Raw genomic sequence first — 17213 nt, forward strand, 5'->3', positions numbered from 1 at the left:
CTAGAACGTTTTTGTACGTGTCAAACTTGTCCAGCACCACATGGGGATTTCACATAGCGTGCACACGACAGAGGAGCCAAGGTTTAAGCTGGGGGGTAAACTGCTGTGCAATGTTATGAGGGAGACGGTACAAAAAGACTTCAAGCTGATTATGGTGACATGCTGCGGTTCTCGTGCCCAGCAGGCTAACGCCAGAGAATTGCTTGAGCCCATGAGTTACATCCAAGCAGGATAAAGGTCAGTCAGTCCTCACTTTCTGAAAACATCTGTTTAGGTGTCAGGCTTGGTGCTCTCTGTGGAAGGGTCTCATGTGCTGTGACTTTCCCACCCGGTGGTTTCAGTATCTTCCCATCTTGGGTAGGGGGATGGGATCCTTTTCTTGCCCAGGCTTGATCCTGGTACACTTACCAAAGCAAAATAAGTTGCCTCTGGGAGTGGCTTCTCTCCTCCCTGACAGGGCTAAGTGGGACGCTGTCCTGGCCCCCTGTGCTGCCTGTCTGTGTTCCAGTGCTTTCTAGTCTCCTTTTCTCTCTTTTGTGGGTTTCCAAAGCTGTTCCTCTCTCTCCCTGCCCCCTCTGGAACAGAATCTATTTCTCCTTACTCTGCTTTTCTTAAAAGCTTCCTGGCTTTCGCAGAGGCACTGTCAAGTCTATCATCTTGTCTGTGAATCTGATGGTGTTACTTATTGCGTGTGTTCACACATGCCTATGCATACGGGAACACGCTGAGGTCAGACGAAACATCTCAGCCTCCCACACACTAGGGTTACAGACCTGAGACATACCTGGCTTATTTTTAATATACATAGTAATCTCACTGAACTATTACTTAATGACTTTTCTCAGTACATGGCATATTTTTTAAATTCACTATACCCCGTATTGTTATTTATAGGTACAATTCATTCATTTTGACTTACTTTGCTACTATACACTGACTTTTACACATAAAATCATGTGTAGAATTATTATTACAGCAGCCAGGCATGGTGGTACATGCATTTAATCCCAGTGCTTAGGAGGCAGAGGCAGAGGCAGAGGCAGAGGCAGAGGCAGAGGCAGAGGCAGAGGCAGAGGCAGGCAGGTCACCAGAGTGTTCCAGAACAGGGAGAGCTGTTGCACAGAGAAACCCTGTCTGGAAAAACATGGAAAAGAATTACTATAGCATACGTCATGCCCATCAGCTAGCTTCAGGGTTAGGATAGTGACACACTGTTCTTCAAACGGCTACACCAGTCTTCATTCTGCCTAGTATGCTACACTATCCTGTCTCCTTGTAATTGTTATCCAGCCCCATGCACACTCTTCGTGTTCCTACAATTTTTTCAGGCTCTGCAATAAAATTATTACTAAATAAGAGTTTATTTTGCTCAAAAATTTCTTTCCTGTCTATTGACTAAATTACAAATTAGTCTTTGAATATCCCACAATCCTTTCCAATCTAACTCATTAAACTTATACAACACTCTCTTTTAGTTATGCTGGTTTCTATTTCACTCTGTCCATATTTTGAGTGAAGAATTCTAGTTTCTTCATCATCATCTGTATGTTCAGATACCTCTCTCCTGTTATCTTCCAACTCAAATTTTAATTTCTCTCTAGAAATCCACCATAATGTCCATTCTTTATTAAACTAATGAGCCTATTTTTGTACTCACAACTCTATATAAAACAATTATTAAATATATATTGTGTAAATATACTGTTAAGTATTTTAAATTGTAATTTCTAAGTATTAATAATCATATAAGAAAGGAAACAATTATGTTCCAGTGCAGTAGAGCGGATGAGCTGCAACACTAACACTAACATTGTCACACTGTTTGATTTCAGCATCTGTTCTTTTTCCATTACATCTACTGCCATTCAGGTTTACGTAGCACTAATGCCGCTCACCACCTAGTTATGGTACATGCTAACCCCTCACGTAGCACTAATGCCGTTCACCACCTAGTTATGGTACATGCTAACCCCTCACGTAGCACTAATGCCGCTCACCACCTAGTTATGGTACATGCTAACCCCTCACGTAGCACTAATGCCACTCACCACCTCGTTATGGTACATGCTAACACGACCAAAAGTGCAGGGCCTGAGAGACAAGGGCCAGCCTCTGCAAAACACCAGTCCTTCAATACCCATGCAGTGTAGCACAAACTCCAGTCTCTAGAAAATCAACTGCACATACATACTCTTTGCAGAATGGTGACTAAGATAATGTCACTGTATACAATCAGAGTTGAAGCCTGCCATTTACATTCCTCTAAAAAGAAAAAGGAAACTTCACTGTGATTTTTGGGGAATTTTATGTTACGTGCCTGGTTGTGCTCGGGAGCAGGACAATGATCTGTTCCATTATATTCTGTAAGTTGGTCTCTTCTTTTTTCTCTAATAAGAATCTTGTGAACATCATCTTCCAGTCTATTGAAGAATCCCCCATCATGTGATAAAGTCTGAGAAGAATTCGATTCCTGTCAAAACAAACCATGACTTACTATCACACACACACACACACACACACACACACACACACACACACACACACACACACACACACACAATCCCGCGAGTCACTGACGGACACCGAAAGGGAAGGAGTGCTAAGAGACGGCCCACCCTCTACTCTGTCTTTAAGGAGAGCAGGAGACACACACTTGCAGGGTCTTTTTTCTTACCCCTCCATATTTAGGAGTGCCATATAATTGGCATTTTCAGAGGCAGAGTCTCACTACAGAGCCCAGACTGGTTTGGAACTTGTGACCCTCCTGCCTCAGCTTCGTGCGTGCTGAAACTAGGGCTCTGTAACATCATGACCGGGCACTGTTTGCCTTTTACATTTTTATTATGCACACACTACACAGTTCACCCGTTAGCATGTGAAGGTCCCAGGTTTAATGTACCCAAGAGCTGTCCAACCGTCATCACAGACAGCGTCACGCTCTCCTCATTCTGCCGCTCATCAGCCGCCGCGGTCCCTGACGCTCTTCTCCACCCTAGGCGACACCCATTTTCTGTTCCTGTGAACTTATCCATTCTGACGTTTCATATAAACAGAATAACTGTGTTTTCTGTCTCACACTCTGATCCATCAATATAAGATTCTTCTATGTGACGACAGGGATTATTGCTTTATTTTTATTACCAAGTAATACCCCATTTTACATTGTTTCTCTTGTCACTGGTAGATGAACATCATGTGCTTACTGGAAACCTTATGATCCTTTTTGAGAAATGTTAACTTAGAGCCCTTGCTCATTTTTAACTGAGTTACTTGCCTGCTCACTTTCCAGCTATAAGGATCTCTGTCTCCTGGCTAGAGCTTTGGCTCCACGGTTAAGAGTGTCTACTGATGCTGCAGATTTGAGTTCAGTTCCCAGAACCCGCTTTAGGTTACTCATAACAGCCTATAACTCGCCGGGCGGTGGTGGCGCACGCCTTTAATCCCAGCACTCGGGAGGCAGAGGCAGGCGGATCCCTGTGAGTTCGAGGCCAGGCTGGACCGATAGCCTCCAAAAAAATACAGAGAAACCCTGTCTCGTAAAACCAAACCAAACCAAAAAAAAAAAAAAAAAAAAAAAAAAAAAAACAAAAAACAAAACACAAAAAACAAAAAAACAGCCTATAACTCCAGCTCCGGGGGATCAGACACCATCTCCTGGCCTCTACAAGCATGTGCCATACCTGTTCCTTAGACATGTCCCCCAGACATATATATCTACAATAAATACAGATCCAAAAGAAAATAATCTATGTATTCTAAAAAGCTGAGCATGGTGACAAATGCCTGTAATCAGAAAGATCTGTCCTGCTGAGGACATGTGACTTTGTGAATCTCTTCCGTCCCCTCCCATTCTCAAGTCTGTGAATGAGATGGTCTGACACCCCCTCAATATGGTAATAAGGTGAAGAGCCACTGAGGAAGACACTGGACACTGGCTTCTGCCCCCCATGCACTAATACAGACATGTACACACACAAAAGCTCATGTTTTTTATTTACATAGACATCTCTCATCAAATAATATTTGCAAATATTTTCTCTCATTCTAAGGATTGCCTTAGCAAGTTTTTCATGTCCTCTACGTAACACATAAGTTTTAGTTGCTTTTTTTAACTAGGGATTGAGTTCAGGATCACATTAGAGGTGAGCACTTCACTGCTTTACTTCCTGTTTCCTTCTGAGAGTTTCTGGGTTCCAGCGCTAACATTTAACAGACCTTTCAACTGTGGTGCTGGGCCATGGCCTTGCTGATGTCAGCAGTGGGCCGTTGACCACAGGAGCTGCAACTCCAGCCTGCCGTTTCCAACTCTCTGTCCAAGCAACCTCCCAGCCTTCAGGTAGCTGGGACGCAGGTGCACACACTCCTGCTGTTCCAGCGTTCACACACACGGTCTGTGATCCACTTTGAGTTAGTTTCTGTGTGGTGCACAAGGCATCCAAATGTATCCCTCTGCTCAGAGGTGCCTAGCAATTATTCAGGGAGAAGACTATTTGTCCACACTGAATTATCTTGGCACTCATATGCAAAAAGTCAAGCAAATACAAATACCAGGGTTTATTTCCATACTCTTAATTCCACCAACCTCTATGTTCACTCCCAAGACTCAATTCTCAGTATAAACTTGACTTGATTACTATAGCTTTGTATCTGCACTGTTTCACATTACATTTAAGTCATTTTGACAATAGGCAGTGGTGGTGTACACCTTTAATCCCAGCACTCGGGAGGCAGGGGCAGGTGCATCTCTGAGTTCAAGGCTGGAGAAACCCTGTCTCAAATCCCACCCCCAAAATTAATTTTGACATAAAATGTGTGTTATGAGCACTCTTTCCCACCAGCCTGGTCCCACAGCCACATCAGTCCCAGATGGACACACAGATGCTATATAAATTATGAAACTGTCAGCCGGTGGCTTGGGCTTCTTATTGGCTAGCTCTGTCTTAATTACTAATCCATACCTGTAGGGAGAGGCCTAGGCGCCTGCCACTGACCACGCCTATCTTGATTTCATTATAATGGTTGTCAGCCACCATGTGGTTGCTGGGAACTGAACTCAGGACTTTTGGAAGAGCAAGCAGTGCTCCTACTGAGCCATCTCTCCAGGCCCCTTTATTCCACACACCTGTACTCACCTGTAGCCATGCCCAAGACAGGTGTGGTCAGCAGCACAGGTGCCTAGGTCTCTCCCTACACATACCTACTAATCTATGTATTTCTGCATGGTCTTACCTTACTGGAGAACGCCTTACTCAGGTCCTCTTGTCCCTGGCTCGCATGACGACTCCTTCCTGCCTATACCTCCCAGAATTTTCATCTCCTAGCCCCGCCTGTCTTCCTGCCTGGCCAATCAGTGTTTTAGTCATCAGCCAATAAGAGAAACGTATTCAGAATAACATCTCCCATCAACTGTGCATACAAATAAAGACACTATACTAGAGAGATGTGATATTAGCACCGACTATCGAATTACTTAGAGGTTTTATAATTCTCTATTAGAAATATAATTTTTTCCCTCTTGTTATTAAGCACAGAGACTGAAGGAAATTTTCCTCCTTTCCCCACAGGTCTCCCCTCCACCCCCACCCTTAGGTTACAGTACTGAGTTTGATCAAGTTCAACTGTATTTGTAAACAGTGATACACAGTAAAATGGCTGCTCACTGCTCTACCTCCATAACACTTAAGAAAGTGAAATGTCTGAATGAAGATTTACTTGTACATTGATACAAACTAGAGCGTTAACCAGCTGTGGGGAACTTCATGTCCTGCAGAGAACTAGACACCAGGAGAGGCTGACAGAGCAGTAAAGCCTTGGGGTGCCTGGCAGCCACCGCCAACATTATTCCAAGTGTTGCTTCCTGAGACCTTCCCATTGTCTTCTGGTAAAGTCCCATTTAAAGCACGAGACAGTGCTGAGCTTCCATGGAAGGAACAGCAGGCTGACGACAACTGACCAGCTTCTGGACTCCCAGCAGCCAGTGGCCCTGCTGACTGAGTTTTGAGACAGATCTCACTGTCCACTCTGCAGCTCTGGCAGCCCTTGGGTTCCCAGAGACCCACACCTCTGTGCTGAGATCAAGGGCATGCACACCATGCCGACCAGCTTCTGATTTCTGCTCCTGTTACCAGTGTCGAGTCTCTCCCCCAAAACAAGTTTAGCCCCCCAGTACTCTGAACGACATACCCATGAAGCACACTTAGAACTGGCAAGAGTTGGGAAGACTGTTCAAGGGTGATCACAGAATTTTGATAAACACAAGAAAATATATTCATTAGTCATCATGAAAATAAAACTGAAATTCAATAAGCTACACTACATTCCCACTAGAGACAGCATTGGGTGCTGGCAAGGACGTGTCAAACTAGAACCTTTCATACATCACTGGTGGGATTAGTAAATGGCACATCCACTCTTTAAACAACCTGACAGGCTCCTAACAGTTCAACAGTTTCAACCAGGTCTCCTGGTGCCGCTAAAGCAGGGGGAGCAGTAGATCAAGGCTTGCCTGGAATACAGAATTCAAAGCCAGCCTAAATAACGTAGTAAGATGGTGTTTGAAAAATTAAAGGCCTTCAAACATAAACTTAGTAAAATGCTTGCTTAGCTGCTCAAGGCCCTGGGCTCAATCCCCAGAACATTACAAAGAGGCAAAAAATTTCAATCCCTACATCTGCAAAAAAAAGAAAAAATACACTATACAACCTAGCCATCTCAGCCCCAGACAGAAGTTAAAAATACAGAACTGCATAAATATTATCAATAGATTATAACTGAATATAAAATATTTCCAGTGTTCAGCAATAAAGCTGAATGAACTATTACTTGCTTGTTTGAGACAGGGTCTCACTCTGTAGCCCAGGATGGCCTTGTCTCAGCAGTACTGGGTTACAGTGTGCAACTATGTTTAGCTGAATGCTCTACTGATACATGCTACAACATAATCAACCTAAAAGCACCATGCCAAGTGAAAAGGCCAATCATAAAAGATTGCACAAAGTCTGTTCATAGGTTACCAGAAAATACAAATCTGTAGAAAACAGAAACAAAATAGTCATTGCCAGGAACTCAATAGGGGAGTACAAAGGAACTCTGGGGGATTAATGGGCAATTCTAAGTCTAGACTGTGATTATGGTCATAAACTACAAAAGGGACTGGGAGTTTAGCTCAGTGGTGTCTTTGTATCTGAGCCCGGGTTTGATTATCTGTCCTTCTGTTTTCACACTTATACACATGCAATGGTAAATGGGATACAAAGTGTGTAACTCAATGAAGCTGCCATTTGAAATTGTGCTCTGTTTCCTGAGGGGGCAGGGGCAGAAGGCCCAGAACTTCTTTTCTGTGAGAGTTAGTGCTCTTCTGCCTCGTGGGTCCCAGGGATTGCACTAGGATCATCAGTCTTGGTAGCAAGTGCTTTCCCACGAGTCACATTACCAGTCAGAAAACTGCTTGTAAAAAAGCCACCTGTGACCTTGTTTCTCTTGAAAACTACAGCATGACCTACCTGTGCCTGCACTCTTTGTAATCTCCCACACTCAGCTTCCTGCCTCCACAAAGTAACGATGACTCCGACTTCAGTGTTTATCACCTCCATCGTGTTATTAAGCAAACAGCATTAAACAACACAACTTCATTCTGTTTGCCTCACCTGGCTTAGGTATTTTGCAATAGGGACACCATGCATGATCTGAATAAGGCCTGCACATTGCAGCTGGTGATCTCTCAAGTCTCTTCTAATCTAGAACACACTCTTTCCACAGCCCACTTTCTCTTCACACATCCTTGTTGGAGAGACAGGTGAGTTGTTGGACAAAACACCCACCTGCCAGATTTGCTGGGAGTCAACACAGGGCCTTGTTTACAGTGGGCAAATGCTCTACTGTCAGCACCGTCTGCGGCTGCTCAAAGGGTTCCTGTTGACAGGGTTTCGGGGCACTTGTGAGCCTAAGCCCCGTGCAGCACCTATGCCCTCTTAAGGCCGACTCACACTAAGGACAAACACTGTCTTGAGCACACTCAGTTTTCTTATCCTTACGCTGTATTATTACTCCATAAAGCTCTGTGTGATTACCCTAAAATAAGGATTCTACCAAAGACAGACAACTAGGTTTATTCTAGTCTTTTTGAGGGTAAGATAAAGAGTAAGCCTGGTCATTGTACACGAAAATACCAACATTTATGTAAATGGTACCCAGGTGGTCACACATGTGAGTTTCTCTAGAATAGGTGGATCTGTGATGACCTGAAATATTATCTTGTGTGTATCTGTGTCTGTGTGAGTACTGTATGTATTTGAGTACGCGTGTGTATCTGTGTCTGTGTGAGTACTGTATGTATTTGAGTACGCGTGTGTACCTGTGTCTGTGTGAGTACTGTATGTATTTGAGTACGCGTGTGTACCTGTGTCTGTGTGAGTACTGCAGCACACTTGTGCAGCGGCCAGGACTAGATCTCAAGCATCCCCCTTTTGTCACACCCTCCTATCCTATCCTCAAGGCAGGCTTTCTCTGACCTGGAGCTTGCACCACCTCTGCCAGGCTGTAACGTGGCCAGCACGCTCAGACTCTCCTGTTCCTACCCCTCTCAGAGCTGGGGTCACAGGGTAAGCACCATCATGACATATGAACTTAGGCCCCATGACTGAACCACAACACTCCACCACTGAGCATTCTCCAGCCTATCATTTCCTCATTTCTAAGGGTTCCATGTAATCTCTTAGTGTCCAGCTTTATAATTGAAACATCTCTTAATGCACTACAATACAGTCTTCACAATGATCCATCTCTACTTGCCAACCCCACGCCCGACTAGTCAAGTGTTTGTAACGTACTCCAAGAAGCCACCAAATAGTGTTCCTGCAATGAGCTACCACAGATCACCCTAGACGGTTCTTCCCTTACCACTTGGCAGCAAGGCTCCGATTCAGGCTGTCAGGCTTGGCAGCAAGCACCTTCATGTGCCAGCCTTTTTGGTTGCCCACCCCCCCCCCGGATTTTTCTGTTGTTTTGACTTTTAGTCACAGGGTCTTGCCCTGAACCAAAATCTCCTGTGTCTGCCTCCTAAGTGTGAGATTTATAAATATGTGTCATCACATCTAGAAGGATAAACATTTTTAAAGATTATTTTTTTTCTGTGTACCACAAGTAGGGTGGCATGTGAACCATGCAGAGGTCAGAAGAAAAACCAAAAATAGTAAGGGTGAGTTCTCCTCTACCACATGGGTCCACAAGGGTGGACAGCACCTAAGGAACAACATCTGCACTTGTTTCCTGTCCCCCACATGAAACTGTGCACACACATACATGATCACACATGAACAAGCACCTGTGCACACACAACCATGCTCACACATGCATGAACACACACAAATACCTATGCACACACACTTGTAAACACCCACCCCCACACACATGCCTTCCCCAACACAAACCAATGAACACATTATAAATACAAAAATTAGCACCAGGCAGTGGTATCGCACTACCTTTAATCCCAGCACCTGGGACACAGAGGTAGGTGGATCTCTGAATTTGAGGCCAGTCTGGTCTACAGAGTGAGTTCCAGAATAGTCAGAGATACACAGAGAAACCCTTTCTTGAAAAATAATGATACAAAAATTAAAATACAGATTTGGAGACTAAATCATGTCTTTGAATTTTAAGCTTATAAGACACAAATTAGTTTAGTAATGCCAAATGAAACTGTAGTTTATGCAAATAGTCACTTTTATTCTACTGTATTTAAATCCTTATAATATCAGAAACATAATGAGTTTAGTCCAAACAAACCTTTGAGTGCTGTGTCTCTAGAAAAAGACTTACTGCTAATCATTATAGTACTATTCTTCAGTGTTTTCTAGACTGTAGGACAATCACAGTAAAACTTACCTCTGTCTTTTTACTAGTATGATCTGTAAATGAAAAAAGAAAAGCTTTACTGGAAAGAATTAACAAGTAGAAATATTTAACATGTAAAAAAAGAATTATCTGAAAGAATGTTAAAATTGTCAAGAGTTACAAACATAATTTTCTAAGATTCACGCCTGATTTACTTTCGGGCTTAGGATGTTAAGATCCAGCCAGACAGGGTAGTTTGTCCAGCAGATGCCACCACACCGAGGGATGTTATTAAGTTTTAAACATGTGAGTTTTATATATGACTCAGTTACCTGGCTTCATTTATTTCCAGGGGACAGAAATTTGAGGAGATATATCTATGTCCAAAATCAAATCACAGAGGATTATATTGTTCTGATTACTGCCTTTGTCAAATACAATAAAAACTATGATAGCAATTTATGTCCTTAAAAGCTACTGGCTATATTATTTTTAAGATACACATAGTGATTTAATTGTACTGTAATACAATCCTTAGCATATATATGTATATATATTTATAGATGTGTATTTATAGAATTCAACAATGGAACAATAACAGATTATAGATAAAACAAACCGTGGACAAGAAACTCCCACGTGACCCTTCTAGTCTGGAGTGACTGAGAGCAGGACAAAGGAGGGAACAGTTGAATCTAAAGTGCAAGCAGACTAAATACTGGAATTCAGGGGTGATCGGCATGGCAAGTACTTGCATCTAAGTCAGGGTGATCAGGACATCTAATTACTCAACACCGCTCCTGTATACAAACAATTACCCCTCCAAAGAGCATGAGTGAATTTTTTCTTTTCTTTTCTTTTCTTTTTTTTATAGACAGGGTTTCTGTGGCTTTGGAGGTTGTCCTGGAACTCACTCTGTAGACCAGGCTGGCCCTGAACTCAGAGATCCGCCTGCCTCTGCCTCCCGAGTGCTGCGACTAAAGGCGTGCGCCACCATCACCCCACATTAACTTTCTCATAATAAGCAATTTGAAAGTTGGCATCATTTTCTATGTCATTTGTTCATCAGAACAAGTATAAGACATGGTCAATATCAAAGCCATTAATTAACATCAAACTACCAAATGACCATTCTTCTGGTCTGTTCTACTTAGTAGCACGATGCCATAATTCAAGGAAAGACCACACCTGTGACCATCACAAAGTACACGGCTTACCTTCGCCACACTCTCAGAGCAGTTAATAAGTGTGCTTACATCCTGAGACAGTAAGCACACGGAAGGACATGTATTCTGTCTCCTGCATCCTGGGCTGACTTCCAAATCATTATGCCATTGAGGATGAAACTCAACTTTTTACCTTCCTACCTCCATCTTTTCAATGCTAGAACTACAGGCCTGTCCTGCAGAGCTCAGTGTGTGGGGCCGGGAATCAAGTTCAGGGTTCCTGCATGGTAGATGAGTCTACTACCGGGTGACCGCTTCCCCAGCCCCTACTAGTATGCTTCTGCTTCTATTTTCATACAGTTTCTTTTCTTTCTTTTTAAATCTGGGCTGGAGCAATGGCCCATTAAGAGCACTGGTTACTCTTACAGAGGACCTGGGTTAGATTCCCAGCACTCACACGATAGCTCATAGCTGCCTGTAATGTCTGTTCCAGGGGTCTGATGCCCTTCTCTGACCTCCACAGGGACCAGCACACATGTGGTGAACAGATATACATCCAGGAAAAAAGCATTCTTACAATGAAAATAAAGATATTTATTACATATATCTTAAATTTACAAAGTTAAAAATTACTATCTTATTGCATGTGCATGGGTGGGTGTTTTGCCCGTATGTATGTCTGTGCACCATGTCTGAGTGGTGCTCAGTGAGGTCAAAAGAGGGCATCGGAGTTCCCTGAACTGTAGTGACAGACAGCTGTGGGTGCTACTTAACTGCTGAGCCATCCCCACAGACCCAAAATTTATTATGTACAAAATTCTTCTTGAGCCAGGCAGTGGTGGTGCACGCCTTTAATCCCAGCAACCAGGAAGCTGAGGCAGAGGATCTCCGTGAGTTCAGGGCCAGCCTGGTCTATAGAGTGAGTGCCAGGTCAGGTTCCAAGGCTACACAGAGAAACCCTGTCTGGATAAACAAACAAAAAATTAAGTTCTTTTTGGTAAACTTGGATATTTTACTGTAATGTGCATGGTTCATCCCTAAACCAGGAAGCCTTCCTTTTTAGTATGCGTGCGTGCGTGTAGGTGCCGGCAAAGACCACTAGAGGGAGTCAGACCTGGCACTGGAGATGGAGTAGTTGGGAGCTGGGGCTGCAGCTCAGCTGTTCCCTAAGAGGAGCAAGCATCCACTTCTGAGCCATCTCTCCAGCCCCAGAGAGAACTTTCTTCATCCTCAAACGAAAGCAAAACCCCTCCAAGTTTACTCTTAGCTTCATAGAAAAGTTACTTTCTCAAAACTATATTTAGATTTTTCATATTTACTTTGAGATTATTGCTATGGCAGCATTATCCTCACAGAACAATGCTCAAAGTCTAACATTAAGGCCAGTGCACAAACAGCTATGATTCTAATGAGTGCAGGCAGGCACTGGTTAATAAAATTCCTGTAGTGAAAGTGAGTTCCAATAGACAGGATAATACAAAAGACACTAGTCACGTGTAGCTACTGGGCACTTGGTATGTACCTCACACTACTAAGAATTTATATTTGTAGGGTATTCATCACCACACGTGGATAGTAGCTGCTGTACTGTATATTCGTTCCCATATAATAAACAGCTTTGAGATGTTTCATCTTCGAGGCCAGTATGATCTTTGCTATTTGACAGTGACTACAATACTATCTCACTCTAAAATTTATATTTTCATTTTCTAAAATATAACTTGAAGAGGTGACCAATAATTGCTAAAACCAAAAGGCTACTATAAACTCAACCAGGTACTATGGCAATTCATTTTCATTTGTTTTACTTGAAAGAAGGTGTGGAGCTCACCATCTTCCTACCTCAGCCTCCCATGATCTGGGTTACAGACTCGCACCACCACAGTTAGAAATACCGCACTTAATTCCTCAAAGAATAACAATGTCAAATTTTACTTTCAGTTTTTAGAAAAGGGACAAATTCAGAAGTATAAAAAGGTTAATTTTCACTAAGTTTTATAGAGTCTTACTGACTTGTTTATTTTTAAGCCCTCAAATAGTTATTTCCAAACAGATTTCTGCTTTAAATTTTTGCTACTGTAAATTTCATGTTGAAATGTAACTAGCACTGGGAAATTATTAAGCAATGGGACTTTGATTTTAGCTTCTGCCCTGCTTGAGAAACAATCTAACAACCCACCACGATCAATTCAAGCTCTGGGAACACATTGTACTTTGTGTTCCAAGAAACTTTCACCTAAAATCTGGAAAGATGGTGGTGAGTGTCTGGAGACCAGGAGTTTGGGTGCAGAATGGTTACAATACAGAGTGTCAAGAGAGAAATGAAAGAGCCCCAGAAACAGAAATGGGACAGCCAATCACAGCCAGCAGCACACGCCACGTGGCGTGGCCTCTGTGAGGGAAGCACCATGACGGCACCTGGGACAGTGAGCCTCAGAGTGAGGGTGTGCACGGCCAGAGCTCACAGGAGCAAAACTCAATGCCAAGGAAGAAAGGACACCACAGCAGACCTCAAGCATGTGCTACAATGGACACAGGCATCTGAAACTGGGAAACAGCCACAGTGCACAATTCCCTTCTCCATGATAGCGCCCTGAGGGCAGGCGGTCTGACCAAGAGCAGGGACTACGTAAGGGACTGGAATGCAGAGGCAGCACAAGGGAGACAGCCAGGAGAGCTGCACCACTCACCTTGTGAGGAGCTCGTCTCCCCATCACAACCCAAAGGAGACTCACAGAAAGCAAATGTTAAGCAATGTGGAGCACAGGACTAAAACCTGAGGACACACACAACAGTTGCACAAACACAACAAAGACTCTCAAAAGCCACAACAGAAGATCCTCTTGGACACCACCACAGTTTCTTGGTACCAGAGAACAAGGATGACCAGGTTCCTGAATTGCCAAAAATACCTCAGAACCCCTCTTTAAAAAAAAGCAACCACTAAAGAAAATCCAAACAAAGAGATAAAGGACTTGAAGATGAAACAATTCCCTAGAGGGAAGAGGGAGACTCCTATGGCTCTGGAAGCCCCACAAGGCCTGTCCCTGAGGTGACATGAGCAACAGAAGCGGTTTAGACAGAGTTGCCTGCAGGTGAGATAGTGATATTCAGGGTGCAGTGTTTATGAGCTATCAAAGAGTCACCTGTGCTCCTATAGGTGACCTCTCACCCATGCTTCTGTAAGAAAACCCAACGAACTCACTGGCTCAGCAAGCTAGGCTGGAAGGCAGCCATCTTTCTGGTCTGTTGCCGGTGCACTCTCCTGACTGAACCAACACTTGTCGTCAGCTCCTGAGGAGGTCACTTTCTTTCTGTCCCTTCTGTCTTTTATCATGTAAGCAGCAGGCACTGCCAGATTCTGACACCTCGACACTCAACTTCCTCACCTCCAGAACCGTGAGCCAGTGTACTTCCGATGGCTGGAAACTACCTGACAGCAGTACAAAGTGAACTAACAAAGGCTTATACTGTTTTCATACCCTACATGGTGAACAAAACAAAGCTCAGTTGATAGATCCTGGGGCAGCTTTCGCAAGCTTCCAGTCTGACCCCCAGCACCACATAAACTAGACGTGCTAACTCCTGTGCTTGTGGTCTTGAGGCAAAAGCAGGAGGACCCTCGGCTACACAGTGAGTATGAAGTCATCCTGGGCAGAAGAGTCCACATCTAAGAAGAGACAAAACAACATGTTAGCACAGCTCTGGTGTAGTAGGCATTGTACATACTTTACCTTCACACTGAAAATCTTTTAGGGACACTGTGAGAGGTTTGTCTTTTCCCTGCTGGTTCTTTCTTTTATCTTTTTTATTTATAACTTTTGACTGAGTTGAAGCATTTTCAGCATTTTCATAATCCTAAAAAGAATTACCAACAGTAATTAAGTTTGGTTTATAAAGCATAACATCAACTCCTTAATATGTTTCTTAATGTTTTACTTTTAAAGATTAAAAGCAAATAAAAAACTGAAAACTTAGGCCAGCCAAATTGTATGAAAAATTCCTATTTAGTTATTGTGTATCTTCTCAACTGAAAACATAAAAGTAAAAACAGAGACTGATTCATAAACCTCCCCCACTGACAACTTCTCATTCTTTTCTTCAAGGCTAAATTTAAGAGAATAATCTACAGTTTCTAGTCTCACTCCCTGAACTGGGGAATCTGTTGTTCTGATACTAACATCAAGATCAGTTTTATTCTAATGACCAAATCTAAAAGACAATACTTTTTAGCCAACTCTTGTTTTTTAAAAATATTTTTATTTTACATGTATGGGTATTTGCCTAAACCTATGTCTGGTGCCCAAGGAGGTCAGAAGGGGGCACTGGATCCCTGGGAGCTGGGTTACAGGCACTGTGAGCTGCCATGTGGGTGCCAGGAATGGAACACTGGTCCTCTGGAACAGCAGCCAGTGCTCTTAACCACTGAGCCAGCCCCTAACTCCACACATTTTTAAAAAAGGTTTTCTCCATACATTTGTAATGACTCAAGTCTCCATTGCTGCTTTCTTTTCCCAATCCTCCTAGTAAGAACATAGCTGTTATCCAGTACACCCATTCTTAACCTATTCTTACACGCTCTTCATTATTCAAGTTTCCACTTTTTCACTAATGATTTTTCTATGTGCAAACATCGGTGCAGTGCTCAACACCCTCTGCCACTCTGTGCTTATCCTTCAACCAGCGACCCTGGCTTCCCACTTGATCCTCTACTACGTGCTTGGTTATGCCACCCTCTGCGCAGCTATCAGTCATAAGTCACATCTTATAAGCAAATAGGTCATTCAAGTCTTGCTGAGTTTTATCTCCTAAGGATCTCTTTGCCCTTTGTATATTTTGTCATTTTCTTTCTCTTCTTTTGCTTGGACAGTGAGTCTCTAATTTCACCTTCTATCATACTATGGCACAAATTTCTAAAATAAAACCCTGAAATCAAAAAGAAACAGCAGTATTTTGGAAGGCAAGCCCACGTGTGTTTGGAAGCCTTTTCTACCTATCCGCATTGAAGCTGTCCTGGTCACTCACTCGCAGCCTCATACCCAGCAGTTCCCTCACACATTACCACATCTTCCCTGAGTGCACCTACGTCTCTCCAGTCTGCTCTGTGAACACTGCACATCCAGGAAGACTAAGAAACCCTCTGAGAGGCACTGAGAGGCTGCCAATGCTTGACTCTCAGAGCTAACGGGCTGATCATTTATTTGCCTGTCTCTTGCACTAAGCTCAAGGGCTGAGACCACCTTCCCGTGCTAGGCAGTGCGCTCGCCTATGGAATAAGCACCTGGTGAGTGCGTAATGGAAGAGGACAAAAACAGCATCCCTCATTTTCTCTTCTCTTTCTCTGTTTGAGATGTGAGTTCATTCCGTGGCCCAATCTGGATTAGGACACACTATGCAGTCCATGTGGACACAGCCCCAACTGGCCTGATGCTGTGACATCCTCCTGGCTTTGTTTCATCAGCGCTGGGATTATAGATGGGAGCCAACGAATGGCCCAAACTTTCGTTATTTGTTATACAAATTCACAGGTGAGGATAGTCATGAGGAGACAGGCATGGACCAGTCGGTGTTTGCTGGGCAAGCATGAAGACTGGCACTCAACCCCTAGCCTCACGTAAAATAAGAACAAGGGTACTGTAGTGAAGCGGTACTGCAGTGAGTTCCTGTGATCCCGGTGGGGGTAGGGGAACAGCCCTGGGGCTTGCGGGCCACCAATCTAGTTGAGCCTGTGAGCTCTAGCTTTAGTAGAGACCGTGTCTCAAAATAAAATGGAGAGAGACTGAAGGAGACACCCAAAACTGATTTCTGGCCTCCCCACATACTTGTGTATGGGCACCAACATACACATCATACATACATGTGCTTGCATTTGTGTGTATATATATATACACATACACACACACACACACACACACACAAACAATTACGGTTATTTGATTGAAATATTGACTTGTAAACTCTATAAACACACTAACACAATTATATAAAACTGCCTTTACATACAAAAGTAACACTTCCATTTTCTTAGAGCCATTATTATCTGATAAATTCAATACATTTGTTGGGTGCTGTGCCTGTGAATTTAGCAAGAAAACTGGCTCGGATCATGACATTTCATCCACACCATTTGTTCCACTCCTGAACCGCTAATCATTTTAGCTTCAGAACAACAATAAAATCTTATGCATAATTCAGAAATAAAGGAGGACCTTG

General features: G+C 43.2%; 1 protein-coding gene across 5 annotated transcripts in view; it reads right to left on the bottom strand.

Moving 5' to 3' along the window:
- Window positions 1-17213, bottom strand: part of Gkap1 (G kinase anchoring protein 1) — a 35008-nt gene that overhangs the window by 6261 nt on the left and 11534 nt on the right. For 4 of the 5 annotated variants that reach the window (XM_040756085.1, XM_040756083.1, XM_040756084.1 and 1 more), the window contains exons 5-7: window positions 14735-14858; window positions 9886-9908; window positions 2318-2470 (exon numbers count right to left, since the gene is read on the bottom strand). In XM_040756085.1, coding sequence (XP_040612019.1) covers window positions 2318-2470; window positions 9886-9908; window positions 14735-14858 — 300 coding nt within the window. The remainder of the gene's footprint in view (window positions 1-2317; window positions 2471-9885; window positions 9909-14734; window positions 14859-17213) is intronic. The other variant, XM_005078403.4, reaches the window with a different exon arrangement.

This window comes from Mesocricetus auratus, unplaced genomic scaffold (assembly GCF_017639785.1).
Source record: "Mesocricetus auratus isolate SY011 unplaced genomic scaffold, BCM_Maur_2.0 Super-Scaffold_100013, whole genome shotgun sequence".
Classification (NCBI taxonomy): domain Eukaryota; kingdom Metazoa; phylum Chordata; class Mammalia; order Rodentia; family Cricetidae; genus Mesocricetus; species Mesocricetus auratus.